The 17,263-nt window shown below is 41.5% G+C and overlaps 1 protein-coding gene across 5 annotated transcripts in view; it reads left to right on the forward strand.

Moving 5' to 3' along the window:
- The window catches only part of ARHGAP10 (Rho GTPase activating protein 10), a 326,931-nt gene that overhangs the window by 286,758 nt on the left and 22,910 nt on the right, over positions 1 to 17,263 (forward strand). For 4 of the 5 annotated variants that reach the window (XM_060147720.1, XM_060147722.1, XM_060147721.1 and 1 more), the window contains one exon: positions 13,893 to 14,052. The exons of the other annotated variant lie outside the window; for it this stretch is intronic. In XM_060147720.1, coding sequence (XP_060003703.1) covers positions 13,893 to 14,052 — 160 coding nt within the window. The remainder of the gene's footprint in view (positions 1 to 13,892; positions 14,053 to 17,263) is intronic. 5 annotated transcript variants of the gene reach the window in all.

Raw genomic sequence — 17,263 nt, forward strand, 5'->3', positions numbered from 1 at the left:
CAATCATTTTATTTCAGTATATTTATTTTATCGTGATGTGTATACCCATTTACCTAAATGAACAAATATCTGGTCTTAACGTTAGTTGCAGTAAGGTGAAAAGTCTCCATTCAATCCCATCAACTCAGTCCCTGCAAACCAAATCTGTAACCACTGCTATTAATAGATTGAGCCATGTCAGAGGGCCAGCTCTCAGTTCCAAAGTTATCTAATATCGGCAATTTCAAATGTTTTTTCATTTACATGTCATTTCAACCTATAGTTTCTTAAATCCTTTCAAAGTTAAAATTCCAAATTGGATTGCTGGCCGCTGTTATTAGGAGGGTCGTATCACATGAAACTGCTCTGCTGTTTGTCTATGTCAAAACTGATTAATAGCAGCAGTTTGACTTGGTTCAACCTATAGTTTCTTATTTTTCCTTCTAGAATCCTTCATGTACATATAAGCAGAGATGAATATAGATTTTTATATATCCCCTGTGTGCTCAAAAGCTAGTTGTGCACCGTATTTTTAAAAACTTTATATCTGGTATTGTTTTCATATCAACACAAAAAGAGTGCCCTCTCCTTTTTCACTGCTGTATAGTATTCTGTGTGTTCTGTTGTGTGGGTGTGCTCCTAAAGGCCTTGTTCTGCAGCCAGACATAAGCAGGTGGTACAGGTCCTCAGTAATCACAGGCTTCTAGCCTTCCAAGGATCACAGAAATGTGTCCACAGAAATAATATACATGGTGTGATTTTGAATGACTAAAGTAAGTTATAAAACAGAATTTCAGAATAGCCTCACTTCTAAAGGGAAAACTGTGTGAATAAGTATATAATCATAGAAATAAATCCAGAATAATATTAATCAGTTATGACAGTGGTTTTCCTTAGGAAGTGAGAGAATGATGATTTTCTTCTTTAAACGTATCTGTATTTCTTTTTCCTTGTTATATACATGTACATATATTCACATATATGTATATGCACATATATACGTGTACATATATACACATGCATCGTGCATACGAGTATGTGTATTTAAGTTACAAAAGTTTCAGCCTAAAACTGATGCAAGTTGTGCTTGTTATTTGGCGTGTTGGGTGTAAGTTGAAGATTTTGAAGTGCAAAGTGAAGCAGAGCCCAAGAGAAAAGCATATGGAGTCCCGCTAGCATGAGTTGACCTGGAGAAATTTCACTGGCAGTACATTGAGAATGGGGAGCTGTCACGCTTAGTGTTTTCCTGTTGGATTTAATGCATCTTTCACCTTCTACCTGGGCTGCTCTCAAAGTCACATTGTCCTAGCATTTTGGGGAGCACTATCACTGGAAATACTTAGGCCACAAAGAGTTTTATTGAGTGGTAGAATTATTTGTGGTTACATTTGGATTTAACCTAACCTGGATTTAAATCCCTGTTCTCTTCTTACTGTCTTATATGACCTAGGCACATTCCCCTTTGAAGCCTCCTGAGTTTGGGTCAGTAAACTTCCCCAAGGCTTTTTGCCTCGAACAAATGAGTTAATGGCTGTAAAACCACCCAATATTTAGTGAATACTCAATTTTAGCTTAGATTTTCCAGCGGGCCTGATGTGTAAAATAGAGGGCTTCAAATATATTTTCCTGTGTGGTATACTTTCCAAGAAAATGTACTTAGTCTTTTGTGTTTGGTTATTTTTGTCCAGCTTAATAAGTTTATTGGTTGCTACCTTAAACTGACAATTGATAATAATGTACATTGTTCAGGTGAAAAGAATGATGTGATGGGGGAGGAGGATAGGTAAGTAGCTAGGAGTCCAACAACCCTCCTTTCTCAGCTGGACTGGAGTGTGTTCTGAACACACTGCTCTAAATTTCCTGAGCTGTCAAAATGTCAGCCTTCCTCAGAAGTTTATGCAAGACAGCTTGATTCAGTATCTGATTACTTTTTGGTTCCTAAGGATAATCGTAGATGGTGGTTATATTTTTTGTTTATATAGGCAGAAATCTCAGTCTGTAAATAATGCCTCTGGACTGTGATTATGATATAAAAATGCTCTCTGCTTTACGGAGTAAAGCAATTTGCTTTGACGTCTATTGACATTGCAGCTGAACTGGTCTTATTCACTTTGTAATTGAATTGCTACAGCCTTCCATTGACCTTGTAAGTAGCAGAGGTGGTTCCTGGAGTTGTAACGTAAAGCCTGTTAGCTGCTGCTGTAACGTTATAATGGGGTCTGTGTTTTATGTCATGCAATTAGAACACAGCCGATTCCCTCATCAGCGTTTCCTAGCATACACTTTTGCCATGTCTTAGCCATTCGGTAGCTTTTCAGGCAGGCGTTACGCTTAATTTTTAATATCTTCAGACAGTAGAAAATAAAATCTGCTTTATAATTGTATGGCCATTTCATTACATCTTCTCACGCCTTACTGTGACAGTTTAACTTGTAGTTTAGGAGTTGACTTCTCTCTTATTCAGTTTTCTGGGGGGGATGCATATCTATGTGTACTTTTGTTTTTTGGACTTTTTGGACTGGGAGTGGGAGGTTATTTCATTGAGAGTCACATTTCCCTTTCCTAGACATGATTTCAGATAAAGAAATTATATTACCCAAGGGAATTATTCTTAGCTAGCCACTGACTGTCATTAACCTGCATGTTAATTAGCTTTATCATGGTTCCCATTATGGTTTGTCTTGTTTGGTGAGGCCAAATGAAATGAGAGGAACTGGGACATCTTGCCCTACTGCCCCCAGCATGACATTGCTTTAACTTGCAGCAGAACTGAGAATTGGGGTCAGTGGGACTTTACGAACCTTTCCTTCCACTTGGCAATTATAACTGGTCTCTCAGTGCACCTTTCACTGCTGAGAAATACAATTAGCGTTCTTTCCTTAATGGGCAGTTGGCAGGGTTAATTTCTTATACCCCCCTCCCGTTTGTTTCCCTAATGGAAGATTTTCTGATCAAAGAATCTAAAGTGTTTTCTCTTAATAGTCATTTACTACCTACTGCTCTGTGGACAGCAAAGAAGAATTCCCTTTGAATGGGAGGGTTGGATTTGGTTTTTTTAAAGAAAGACACCCAATTACATTAGCAATTTTAAAAGTTCAATTTTAAAGTCAAACTTTGAGTCTCCTAACCTATCTTTATTATTCTAATTAAAGAAAGGAATTGCCTGTGTGTGTGTGTGTGTGTGTGTGTGTGTGTGTGTACGTACAAACTAATGTACAAGATAATATGATATAACACTTTTGGCTTACGTTTTTAGAAGGATAAGAATAAATATCTGGCCTGAAAAATATATCGGCTTTACTTTCTGTCTTGCATTGGATTCCTTTTTTGTGGGGGGGGGTGACTTCTTTTTCTCTCTATAGATCTTATCTGTATAACGCCACCATTGCTAGTGCCTCATAATGCAAGTTCTCTCAGTTCCTTGGCCATTTTAGTTGAAGTAGACTAAGCATATGGGAAGCTATGAAGGCAGTGCTGGGTTTTCTTTGGCTGGTTAGGTGTTAGTGGGGTTTGGGATCTGATCCTGACCCTTCTCAGCCATGCTGCTCACAGACTGCTCTGTTGTGCACGAGTCATTCCGTGTGTATACTGCAGCTTCTAGTTCGAGAAGCTCATAGGACTCCGTGAGGTTCTGGGTGAGTATCTAAGTATGCTATGAAGAAACAGGCCTGTTCACTTTTTTTTTTTTTTAACTAGCCAAAGAGTGGGCTACTTGGACAAAACTAGTCTTAGATAATCCAGCTAGGCAGGACAGGCTGTCTTTCTATGTTGTTGGAATGTAGCCTTTTCCTGTTTTCCTCAGTCTCAATAAATTTGGGTATCTGGTCACACTGGTATCTGCACATCAGTAAATATGGGGATGCTAGCGCTAAGGACCAGATACAAAAACAAAATGCTGGACAGAACTGTAATCCTCCCTTTGGAGCAGTAGTGAGTGTTAAGCTGTTGTGGAAGGCATGCTCCTTTACTTAGCCTTGGAACCCTTGAATGTTTCATTGGCTACAACAGTGTCACCCAGTAATTTGAAAGCAAGAAGACATTACGATGTACTTCTAAGACTTAGGTAGGAAGAGTGAGGCTATGTATGACTCAAGTGTCCTTGTTAAAAGTAGAATGCTCTCCTAGATGGGTTAGTGTTCCAGTGCAGTATGACAGTTCTATGATGTCTCATTTCTCATGAGTTAAGTAGTATACTTTGACTTGTATTAACTACATTTCAGGGACCAGCACCGCTTAGTCCATGCTACTTTTCCTGTACACAGGGTCATTAAAGAATGGATGGTGGCTATGTCCTTTGATCTCTATCAACCTTAAAATGCCACTGTTGGCACCCATCCCATCTGTTATGTTGGCCATGTGAACATTGGTGGGGGGATGTTTTCCTTCTACTGTTCCATATGTTGAAGCATCTCACCAGCTCCTAGACAGATTTAGTTTTATTTATAGAGGTCACTTCCATATTTATTGTTCAGCATCAGGTTTTATATACAACGTCAAGTCCAATTACATATTGAGCAGGGGGAGGGAAAACATAAATTTTGGTTTACTCTAATTTACACTAGTCAGTGCAGTATTAGAAACTAGCTTTTGACGTGATGAAATATAGCAATTCAGACTTTCTTTTAGCAGAGTAGAAATGACATCAGAGTGTCTTTGAAATGAGTTTGGGAGTACTGTTCTTGATGGTAGGCACCCTTCTCCTTTTCAGTATGCTGTGTGTCCTGGGTGACCTTAGGAAGAAAGACCACTATGGCTCGAAGGAGATTTTATTGATGTCATAATATCTGCCACATGATGGAAACTAGGGCAGCCTGAATATTTTCTGCTTAGTTCAAAGGTTATATTTTGAACAGGCTTATATAAGTTAGCAAAACAAACAAACCTCTCCTCTTCCTGTGGCATTTCATCATCCTCTTCCCATTTCAGCCTCTTCCCATCACTTCCATTCCCACAGCTGTCAGTCTGTCTACTACTGTGACTTGTACCCAGACATGTTCTCCTTGAGGATAGCCTTTCTCAGTTCCCTACATGCTGTGCCCTCTTCAGCTTCAGACATTAAGCCTCAATTTTTGGTGCTTGAGTCTTCCTTGGGTGTAGCATCATGAGAACAGACACACCAAGTGGGCAAAGAAGAAATTGAAATACTCTAAGCAAGACATTATTGGGCAGCCCTGTTTAAAAGATAGAAAATTCAGAATGAAAGGAGGATAATTATAGTGCAGAATGACAGGAGAATGAATCCAGGCACAAGGGAAGGAGGGGGCTAGGGTAAATGTCACCACGTCAGCTTTTTTGCCCCCTGCTGGGGAAAGAATCTACCTAATTTTGGCTGAAGCCCCCCTCAAAAGTAAACTAGGGCATGTTTAGCCTTGAGATTTATTTCTCTGTACTTAGGTAGTGAGTTTTTATATGTCTGGTCACATTTTCTAGTCGATTTCCACTGTGATTTTGGAGACTTTTCCCCCCAGAAAGTGTTACATACCAATCGATAATAAAAATAATAGTTAAGAATATTAGCTTTTCACTTTATGCAACAGCCTGTGTACACTAATGATAGTATACAAGTAATCCCTGTTGAGTGAGCACACTAAAATATAAAAGAAATCAAATATATTTTAGTAAATTCTAGTTTTGAGAGTTTTCCCTGACGGAATGGAATGTGAATATTTAAAGAGTCATGATGACCCTTTGACTGTCAGTATTTAGGGAAATTGTCTGTTTAAATATGGCATAGAAAATGTTCTGAACCTTGTTTCCTAATCAATATTTTAGAGCTATAAAGTTTTCTTTGGTATTATTGTGCCATGTTTCACAAATTTTGACATGAAATGTCTTTATCGTCGAGTTCTAAATCTTTCTTAATTTCCATTATGATTTTCTTTTAAACCATATTTAGTTTACCAGCATATTGAAATGGTAAAATCTATCCTTTCGTTTATTAAGTTCTAAATATTTTGTAATTTTGGTCTGAGAAGAGAGGATGTGTAATATCCATCCTTCAAAACATTTCCTTAAGAATTCTTCGGCGTTCCAGTGGTTAGGACTCTGCGCTTTCACTGCTGAGGGCCCAGGTTCGACCCCTGATCGGGGAACTAAGATCTCACAAGCCTCATGGTGTGGCCAAAAAAAAAAAAAAATCCTTAAAAAAACATTTGTTTTAAAGAATATTTATCCTCTGTTATTTCAAGGTGTGTGTGTATCTAAACAATAGAGCAACTTTGTATTGTTGAGTACAGATTTTTCTCTCTCTCCCTGCCTGATAGAACTGTCTGAGAGGAGTGTGTTAAAGTCTCCAATAATGACAGTTGATTCTTCTGTTTTCCCTTACGGTTCTATATATTGCTTGAGGCTGTATCATTAGGTGCTTATCTTCTTGCTCCATCATCCTGTCCTTTTATCAGTATAAAATGACCCTCTTTATCTCTCATGTAGTTTATTAAGATCCTTGTGTACTTTGATTTATATTTGCCTAGTATAGTTTTATTTTCTTGAATTTCCAGCCTTGCTTTGTCTTTTTGTTGAAAGCATGTTTCTCGTAGTCAACATATTATTGGATTTGGAAAATATATTTGGAGAATCACTGTCTTTTAATTGATGAGTTTAATCCATTTATGTATATATTATGATTACCATTATGTTAGGATTTCTGTCATTTTATAATTTTTATTTAATAATGAATTTTGATACCTTTTTGTTTTCCTTCCTCCTTTCTCTTTACAAAAGCAAATGTTACGCTGTTTCTAATAATGTGTATCCTGTTTTTGTTTCTAAGGTGGTTGCCTTATTTTGAGATTTATAAGCTTATTTATCTGTTGGCTTCTTAAACTCAACTACGTTTCTGCCTCCATCTCTAATAAGATGAATATCCAATGGACTCTCATTTACTTTTTGGGCTGCCCACCCCCACTATGTTGATATTTTCTAGATTCTAGGCTCTGGATCATTTTGGTTATTTTTTTTCCCCTTTTCTTTTGTCCTAGAGTTTTTAGAAGACAATGATAGACATTGAAAATCTCATATTGCTTCTTTAATTTAAATACTTGAAAACTGTGTTTTGGGAGTGTTATCATTATAGTTCTTTATGTGGCAAACCTTGGGTGTTTTTAAAGTCTAATAGGTTTATTACGCCCTCACACATTTTTTGTTTGTTTTTTTTTTTTTGCGGTACACGGGCCTCTCACTGTTGTGGCCTCTCCCATTGCGGAGCACAGGCTCCAGACGTGCAGGCCCACCGGCCATGGCTCACGGGCCCAGCCGCTCTGCGGCACGTGGGATCTTCCCGGACCGGGGCACGAACCCGTGTCCCCTGCATCGGCAGGCGGACTCTCAACCACTGTTACGCTCTCACATTTGATTGGCAGTTTCAATATACAGTTCTGTGCTCAAAATTCTTATCCTTCAATACTTTAAAAATCTTACTTCAATATTGTTCTGAATTCAGTTTTGCTGTTGAGAACTCTAATGTCACTCTGGGTCTTTTTAAAAAATATGATCTGTTCTTTCTGTCAGGATGCTTTTTATTTTTTTCTTTGGATTTGATATTCTCAAATTTTGCAATAAGGTATCTTATGTGCAGTATTTTCTTTATTTGTCTGTTTGGTACTCTGAGTCCTTTAGATTGAGGTCTTTGAAATTCTTTAATTTTGAGGAATTGGTCATTATTTCTTTAAATATTTCTTCCTCTCAGTATACTTCTTTTTCTGGGATCTGACTGTTGGCAATTTCACTTCTCTTTTGTGTTACAGATCTCTAAATTGCTGAATTTCTGTTGTTGTTGAGTTTACTATCCTAGTTTTCTTTATGTTCTTAGAAACTGTAGGTATAAGTCCATCAGGAAGGAGGATTTTGTGTGTGTACCTGTCGTTGGGACGACTTAGAGCCTCCTTCTCTTCCTTCTTTCTTCTACTTCCTCTCCAGCTCTTGACCACTGTGTTCACCAGGTTGAACCAGGTGCTTTGGTTCAGAACCAGCTATTATTCCTGTACGTAACTCTCATCCCGGGGAGGGGAGTGGGCGGGCTTATCAAATCTACTTTCCAGGCAAGTGGGGAACTTGGTCACAGATTTTTGGCCTCCATTTAGTGTGGTGAGTATCTCCCAACCCCTAGTTCCACACTGGGAGCCTGGTTCTACCCCTGAACCATGGCTGGTGTATTGTAGGTATATTGACCTAAGGATGCCACAGGATTTAAATGTCTGTTGTTTCTGCTGGGTTGGATGAGTCCTGGAGCTGGTAGACTTTTGGCTTGTACTCCCGCTGACTTCTGAAACTATTTCCTTTCTGTTTCTGTTTCACAGAGATGGGAAACAAGTTTTCAAGTGCAAATTTATTTTAAAAGTCATTTCATTGCTGTTGTTGTTGGGCACATGTGAGAGGAGAGGTGGGTTTCCATTTAAAATTTCATTGCCGTCTTGACTGGAAATTTCCTGATTGGCCTTTACTGTAAAAGTGTTACTGTGTTGTTTCAAGTGCAGTTACTTTGTTCTGCACTTATAACAATAAATCTTTCTTTGAGCCTAGTGACTAGCTGTTTGATATTTAGAAGCATCTAAGATTATTCTGACGGGAAGCATATTTCTGTGCCAGTGGAACCACAGAGAGAGTCTGCTGTTGTCTTCCATTTAACCAAACACGTAACTGCGGAGTTTGTCAGAAGTTTAACTAATTCATTAGATCTTCTTCTCTTCTCTTCTCTTCTCTTCTCTTCTCTTCTCTTCTCTTCTCTTCTCTTCTCTTCTTCTCTTCTCTTCTCTCTCTCTTTTCTTTTTTTCCATTTTTCTTTCTTCTCTTCTGTCCCCTTTCTTTTTCTTTCTTTCTTCTAATTCATAAGCCAGGATGTTTGAGAGAGGGGAGCATGGACCAGCCTTATGAGTGGAGACAGCTCATCTCTGACAAATAACAGAAACCTCCTGTGGTTTCAGCTCATACTCAAACATTCTAGACTGAGTAGAAAACAGCAGGTAATGGATTCAAGGGGAACCATCTCTGACGTCTTAACAGTTAGGAAGTTTATTTGAGAGATGGACAAAGAAGAAATGAATGAAATGGGAGGGAAAACTCTAAGCCCTATTCCCTCCAACAGCAGTTCTGTTTAAGTGAAATGAGCAGAAGGTGAGTAGAGAGAAGCACTTATCATCAGAACAAGAAAGTTTAACTATCTAGAGTAAAAGTTGATCAGCATATTAAAATATAGGAGATAGGGCTCCCCTGGTGGTGCAGTGGTTAAGTCTCCCTGCCCGTGCAGGAGACACGGGTTCAAGACTTCATCCGGGAAGATCCCACATGCCACAGAGCAACTAAGCCCGTGTGCCACAACTACTGAGCCTGCGCTCTAGAGCCCACATGCCACAACTACTGAGCCCGTGTGCCACAACTACTGAAGCCTGCGCACCTAGAGCCCGTGCTCCACAACAAGAGAACCCACCACAGTGAGAAGCCCGTGCACCACAATGAAGAATAGCCCCTGCTCGCCACAACTAGAGAGAAGCCTGTGCACAGCAACAAAGACCCAGTGCAGCCATAAATAAATAAATAGATAGATAGATAGAAAGATAGATAAACATCCTGTGTATTGTTAACTGTGGTAGAATTATCAAGTTCTTTTTCCCTCTTCCTGCTCAGTTTTCTGCCAGTCATTGAAGATCGCTTTAGTCTTTTCCTGAAAACAAAACACATGTGCATGTACTCAGGGTCATAAAGAAATCAGACTAAATAGTGAAATCCAGTAGCTGACATGAAAGGCATGTCCATTTTTTGGTCCATTTTTTATGCGAATACTTTCTTGGTCCATTTTTTATGCGAATCTGTGTCTGGGCCGGAAACCGAAATACTTGTAAGATAACACTTCTCTCTGTTTACCATAGTAACAGCAATAACCACCACCACCACCATCAGTAAGGAGAAGGCTGCTCCTTACTCTGAAGTTCCTCCAGGGTTCTCTTCCATTTCTATATCTTCTCCTTTGCCCTCTCCATCCAGTGCTATGACTTCAACTCAACCCACATGCCTCTCAATAAAATCATCCCAGATCTTTCTCCAGGGCTCTGGGGCTGTATAACCAGCTCTCCTTTGGACATCTTCCCCTCGATCTCTTACCCCCTCGAATCCAACATGTCTACAGCTGGTCTTATTATCTCCCACACGCAACTTGCTCCTTGTTTTTCATGCCCTATTTCAATGGATAATTCTACATTCACCCGGTTACCTAAAGCAAGAACTTGAGGGTCATGGTAGGTTCCTCTTTCAACCTTCACCTTCATTCACAGAGGTCCGATGACTGTAATACCTGAATATCTCTTGAATCTGTATCACTTCCTTGTTTAATCCCTGCAATAACTTCCTAATGCCTGTAGCACAAATACAGACGCCTTAGCGAGATATAAAACTCGACACCCTACCACCTTCTGCTGTGTTGGCTTTACCTGACTGTCTTCTGCACCTTTGGGTTAGAGGCTGATTCTTCACCTTTGTAACTTGGCATCTGCAGTGTGCCTTAGTATATAAGTAGAACCTCAGTAAATTGAAGAAAGAGGGTGAGAGATGTTTGTGGCTTGAAAGGGGAGAGGACGATTATCAGAAGCTGCGTGCAGATTTTCTAACAATACTTGGAGATTTTTTTCCTTCTTAATTCCTAGAGGCACTGGCTTTTCAATTTCATGATCTTTTCTGTGGCAGTGAGTCCACAGCCAGTATTTCCTGAAGCCTCCTGATTTGCCTGGCACTGCATTGTGTTCTCTACGGATTACCAAGGTGAGACATGGTCTCCACCCTCAAAAGATGCATAACGGATGTGGGGAGCTAAAATCAGGTCATGAAAGCATTGACAGTGCAACGTAAACTTCTGCTTGCCTGCCGTCATGAGAAAGGAGAACAAGCAGAAAAGGTGGTTGGCAAGAGATTATGGAGGAGGTGGGAATTAAGCTGGGTGTTGTGAGGAAGTCATTGTCTCTTCTAGATGTGGTAGTTGTATTCTATTTCTCATCTTGGAGTCTGTTCATAACAAAAGCCCTTCAGCACCATTTTTGTTCACGTACTCGGATCAACCCTGTTAGTCGCAGATGATGAGTCTGGAGATGCCTGTTGAAGGGTAGCACCTAGGGAAAGAGTTTGTGTGACACTCTGGAGAAATAAAAGGTGAAAAATGACGAGGGTGTCGGACTGTAGTTCTCAAGTACAAATTAGTTTCATAGGATTTAAAATCTTTATTCCTGATATTGTCAAACAGAATTTTTTAAATCTTTATTATTTTCCTACTAGTTAAAAAGAAGTCATTTAATTTTGGTGAACTAAAATTTTAGACTATTTAACCTTTACATGCCTGGTATTAGTGTTTCCTCAAATGCAGTGATTCTCAGGTAGATAAGCTCATTCTTGAACAGTGAGAGAGAGGAATTTTGTGCACATGGAAAGCAGGCTGAGAGATCTCTCCGTTTGATCACTTTGTGTAAACCTATGCCCTTGTATCAATATTCTTTTCACTTGAGGGCTCAGATTGCCACTGTTTCGCAGGAAGTAAGGGAGAAATTCTCTTACTAGCACGTGATTTAATATGTTGAGTGACAATTTGTGCTGTGTCAGTCTGCTTAGGGACAGGATTGGAGGGGGTGGTGATGAGCTAGTGTATATGGTTGTGAGAACCTTTCAGGTATCTTTGGAAAGGAACCCTAGACCCTTGGGCTCCACTTCCCCAAAGCAGCTTCTCATTGACACGTTTCTCCTTGTAGGAGTGAGTCAGGGAATAGCTGGGCCCAGACTCTCACTTGCTGCTTTGCTGTGTCAGGTCCTGCCCCAGAGACAGGGCCTGCAGCCCAGAGAGCAGAGGGCCAACATCCAGTCTCCTGCAGCCAGGAAGCTGCTAGCGTGTGACCCGCTCTGGAGGTTATCTTGTCCTGCTGCAGAGCTGGTCATATTTTGCAACTTCTGGCCAAGCCCTGAATTGGCAGCTCTCGTGCAGGTAAACGTTCAGGAGTTTACTTTAGACTCTGCGCTGGGGTTACATAGGAGACCTTCTTAGTTTTGAAGGGGGTTGTTGCCCAGGATGACTGAACGACGCACAGAAGGGTCCTGGAAAGCTGGAGCTCCAAGTCTCATTTGCAGGAAAGAACTGGATGGATTGAGCTATCCAGGCACAGGGGGAGAGGCAGCCTTTGTTTCAAAGTGGACTGTATCCCAGGATGAAAATAAATCCAAAGGAAATCATAGAGATCTATCAGTGGGTTTGGGTTCATTTGCCTGAAAATGAGCCCTTCTTTTTGGGGCTGAATTATTCCAGTTAGCTAAATACGTTTGCAGAGAAGGGCAGTAGAAAAAGGAACTTCACTGAAAGAGGAAGCATATGGTCTTCTGGGCTGTGTGTTTGTGAATGGAGAGAGAGCAAGGCTTTGTAGAGCGACTTTGCCCAGGGAGAAGACCTGCTCACAGAGATCACATTCACCTCTCACCCCATTGTATCCCTCTCCCTGACCATGCACTTAGGAAAGAAAAAGTGCAGAAAACTCCCTCACCGCAATCTTCTGCACAGGATCCTGCATCCCCCTAGCTGCTTCTATAAGGGGTCCCTTCTTCCAGCCATCACCACCCCCTCTCATTCCTCCTGGCCTGAATTCTGCTTCTCCAGATCTCCACTTCTAAGATTCTTTTAGCCTTAGTTGTAAGCTAGGTCAGAGTTAAGTAAGAATTATGTTATACAGTCAATTTTCAAGATTAGTATCTTGGGAGCGAGCTTCATCAGAGCCCGGGGTTGCTCTTGTGCTCCATTATCAGCAGAATTGAAATCCATCTAAGATGGTTTTCCGAGAGCACGTTCCTCGCTGTTCCTGGTGTTCATACACCCTCCATTTCTAGGACTTGGGACTGAGGAAATACGAAGGTTTAATCAGCTGGAAGCTGTTTGTGGCTGGGGCGTGACCCTCCACATTGTGTGTCATCTGCCACGGCAGTTTGTTGAGCAACTCTTGTGACCCAGCATTTATAAAATCAAGGCCAAGCCAGTGCTGTCTTAATAGAAAGTTGCTGCCCCGGAGCAGTTACAATGTAATGGGGACTGTGACTTTGACTGAAGGGTCCAAGCTTCAGTGCGGGCTGTTCAGATGTGTTGATGGCAGCTGGGAGTACCATGAAAGCGAGGAGACCAGTCGAGGGACACGGCTGCTCTTCTGAGCTTTTCTACCTTCTGCATTTCCCACCCAAGCCCATAATGTGTACAGATGATACAAACGCATTTCACAAAATGGTCCTCCGTGAACGAATAAATCATGCAACCCATTTAAGAAATGCATTTTCGTTTGGGTTTAAAGTCATCCCCTGCAGTCACTGCAGGGGTCTGGTTCTTGTAGAACATCCTCCCTAATGTTCACCGGGAAATGGAAGTTTCTCTGTGTCCGGGATTTAATAAATTGGGCTATTAAATTGTAATCCAAGACACCAGCTCAGAAGATAAGGTCCCTTTCAAGTTGTTGAATTTGTTATGACTGGGTGGTGATTGGCAGTGGCTTAAAGGGCCATCATGTGACTAGAAAGTGAGAGGCTGGACCCTGCAGGACTGGCGTACTGCTCTGGATTGTTTTCGAGGTTATCACTGATTTATGACTGTGCTCCTTAGAGACCAGGAGGTCACTGTGGCCGCCATTAAGGCTTTCATCTTCCGTTTGATCTGATTTTGATTATTGTTTTTTCTTGTGGGGAAAACACTCCTCACTTTGTATTACCTATAATGTATTTTAAGCATCTTTGGTTAAAATAAAAACCACCAAAATCCCTAAAGACAGGGCACCAAAATACTCTCAGGCTGCATTGTAAATGTAATTTTGGATATAATTTGATTGACTAATCAAGTGATACCATGTAGTTCTTAGTGGAGGTTTTTTTTTTCTCCTCTGAGTATTTGAAAGTTGATGGCTTTTTCTCCTCCCCAGGTGACCGTCCCAATCTTCCTAAGGAGGACACTCCTCCCAGCAGCCTGGACTCATTTTCCTCCCCATCTCCCACGGCTGCCGCTGCCCATGGGCCCCCTGGACCAGACAAAAACCACCTTCTTGCAGATGGGGGTACCTTTGGGGACTGGGCATCCACTGCGTAAGTAGCTGTGCTTTTCTGTTTGGTGCTGAGGCAGGGAGGGCCCTGAAATGAAAGTGGCCCTTCATTTTGAAGTTTATGTGGCAGGTTGATACTGAAGCCGTTAGATCTCAGGACCTTTGTTCTCTAATTAGTGGGGCTGCCAAAAGGAGAGGGTCCATAAAACAAGGCCTTTCTTTAATAGGGTGTCTGTGTTCCCAGTATGGAAGGGGTGGGCAGGTGCTATTTCAAATCTGTTTTAAGTTCAATTCATGGCAGTTTGGGGTTGCACGTAGGAAGTTTGCTATTGTCCTGCTCGGGATGTTTTCTCGCTAGTTATTGCAAACTTTTAGAAAGATGCAAATGCGTGCGTTGTGATCAGTAGACTTTCCAGGCTTTCTATTGGATGATATCTTAGTTATATGAATTTTTGCAAGCTTTATGCTAGTGTCCTGCTCTGTTTACTCCGTAGCACCCTGCATAATTGACAATGGATGGATGAAATACCCGATCTTAGTTTCTCAGTTTGGTTGAGTGCCAGCCATGAGCAGATCAGCTCAGGTGTATTAAGGCAAATAATACCAATACAAACAAAATACCATGGACCTAGTTTCACTACATGAGGGTTTGTCTTTCTCTGCTTCCCGAGGCTGTGGCGTAAGTGCAGGTTGGTGGTGGTGTGGAGCATCAGATTTCAAACAGATGCTCAGAGAAGGAAAAAAAAAAAAGAACTCTGCTAATAATTACATGACATTACTTGATTAGTCAATCAAATGACATCCAAAAATACATCTATAATTCAGCCTGAGAGTATTTGGGTGTCCTGTCTTTAAAGTTAAAAAAAAAATGTTTTCAAAAACTCAAAGTTGCTTAAAATAAGTCATAGATAGTGATGTCATTCTACCCTAGCTGGGCATTCTTGGGACTTTAAATGGAATTGGAGAGTGTTTCTCACATCACGTGGCTTTTTATAGTTACTGCTGGATTCACATGAACTCATTATGAACTTATTAAGTATTACAAGAGGTTGGGAGAAGTTGGGTATGCTAAAATTTGGGGGTGACCTGAAGACTTTGAAAAACTAACCGAAAATCCAAGTGGAACTCAAAATATGGGTATGCATTCTCCAGATGAGATATTTTTTTCCCTTCAAAATTGTCCTATGTGTATCTTTAAATGCTGAAGACTGTGTATTGTGGATTTAAACCGCAGAAGACTCAAACAGGCCTGTCATTTTTGCTATTCTTTTTTCAAAATAAAAATACTCTTTCACTTTTGTGCTACAAGCCACAGTGACAGTGGTAACATGGGAACCCAGCCTCTGCAATGCTGGGCACTCCAGCAGTGGAATTTGGGGTATGTGTGTGTGCGCACGTGTGTGTTTTAAAGCACAAGCCAGGTCTCTAATTATTCCTGTCAGTAAGTGTCTGTCACAGTCAGTGGAGAGCATTTTAGTCAGTGCCTCTTACTCCACAGTGGTTCTGTGGAGAAGTGACATTCCAAGCCACGATGCAGGCAGTGCTCAGTTCACAGCACATCCATGGCTGAAACATGAAGAGCTTGATATTTTTGGTCATCAATCAGATGAGGAGTGAATCCCCCCAGCTTCCTATTCATGCAAATTTTAAAATGTCATGGAAAGCACTCCAACCTTTGAGAGGCCCGAAAGGGAGGGGGCAAAATAAGTAGTTGAAACAAGTCTGGAAAGGAGATTTTTGTTATAGTGGAGACTTCCTGCTACTTGAAGAGCTTGAGTTTTTGTTTTCTGGGCACTGGATAAAACACATCTCTCTCTTACATATATATATAATAGAATTCATGTGTATCTTTTAAAGGACTTACTGGTAAGCATATCTCAGTGCAGATTTCTCATGAAGTCGGGGGCGCCTCTCATACTTGAGGACCGTGAGGACCCCCTGCAGGGCTTGTGCAGCCCACGGCGCTGGGCCCACACCGTAGTGACGCTTAGGATTGGGGAGAGCCTGCAAATGCGGATTTCTAACGTTTTCCCCGATGATGTTTGGCAAACCCTGACATAGACTCCTGTCCGCCCCTCCCCGCGTGGTTCTAGGCATGTGCTGATGTAAACAGCTTCTCTGAGGAGTGTAGTTAGGAGAAGTGACAGTGCTTCCTTCTTTTTTCTTTTCTTTTTTCTCCTCTCCCCCCTCCCCTCCCCTCCCTCCCTCCCCTCCCCTCCCTGCCTCCCCTCCCCTCCCCTCCCCTCCCTCCCTTCATCTCCCCTCCCCTCCCCTCTTCTCTCTTCCTAGGATTGTGTTTGCTGTCTTCAAGCAGCCCTTGGGTGCCCCTGCAAACTTTGATTCCCTCTGCCTGAAATGTCTCCCTTCCTTTCTGCTCAGGAAAATCTTGACCTGTCTTGAGGATCTAATTTAGTTTTCACTTTCAGGTAGCCTTCTCTAGGGCTCTAGTCTACTGGAGGGTTCGGAATAATCCCTTCCTCTGTCTATACCCAATACATGATGTTAGAAAACGATCCCCTTCTAGTACTAGTTAGTACTTACCTTTTATTGTTATTTGATAGTAGTATATGTGTGTGTCTATCTATGTATCTATATCGGTGTCTCCATCTGCCTGCCTGCTTATCTATCAGTCTTATTCAGTTTGGGCTGCTATAACCAAAATACTTTGATTGAGTGGCTTATGAAGAGCCAGAATTTATTTCCCACAGTTTTGGAGGCTGGACGTCCAAGGTCAGGGTGTCAGCCTGGCTGGGTTGAAGTGGGAGGCTGCTTCCAGTGTACAGACGACTCACTTCTCACGTTTCCTCACATGATGGAGAGCAGAGAGCGGAAGCAGGCTCTCTCGTGGATCTTAGAAGGACGCTAATCCCATTCATGAGGATTCCACTCTCACTGCATCCTAATTTTCTCCCAAAGGCCCCACCTCCTAACACCATCCCATGGGAGGGGGTAGGGTTTCAACATGCAAATTTGGGGGGGGTCACAAACATTAGATGCATAACACTATCCAATCTTTCCCTCACTCCAAGATCGATCATAAAATTATTTTTTAATAGATTTAATTAATTAATTAATTTATGGCTGCATTGGGTCTTTGTTGCTGCACACAGGCTTTCTCTAGTTGCAGCGAGCGGGGGCTACTCTTTGTCGTGGTGTGCGGGCTTCTCATTGCGGTGGCTTCTCTTATTGCAGAGCACGGGCTCTAGGCGCATGGGCTTCAGTAGTTCTGGCCTGCGGGCTCAGTAGTTGTGGCA

The sequence above is a fragment of the Lagenorhynchus albirostris genome, chromosome 4 (assembly GCF_949774975.1).
Source record: "Lagenorhynchus albirostris chromosome 4, mLagAlb1.1, whole genome shotgun sequence".
NCBI lineage: Eukaryota > Metazoa > Chordata > Mammalia > Artiodactyla > Delphinidae > Lagenorhynchus > Lagenorhynchus albirostris.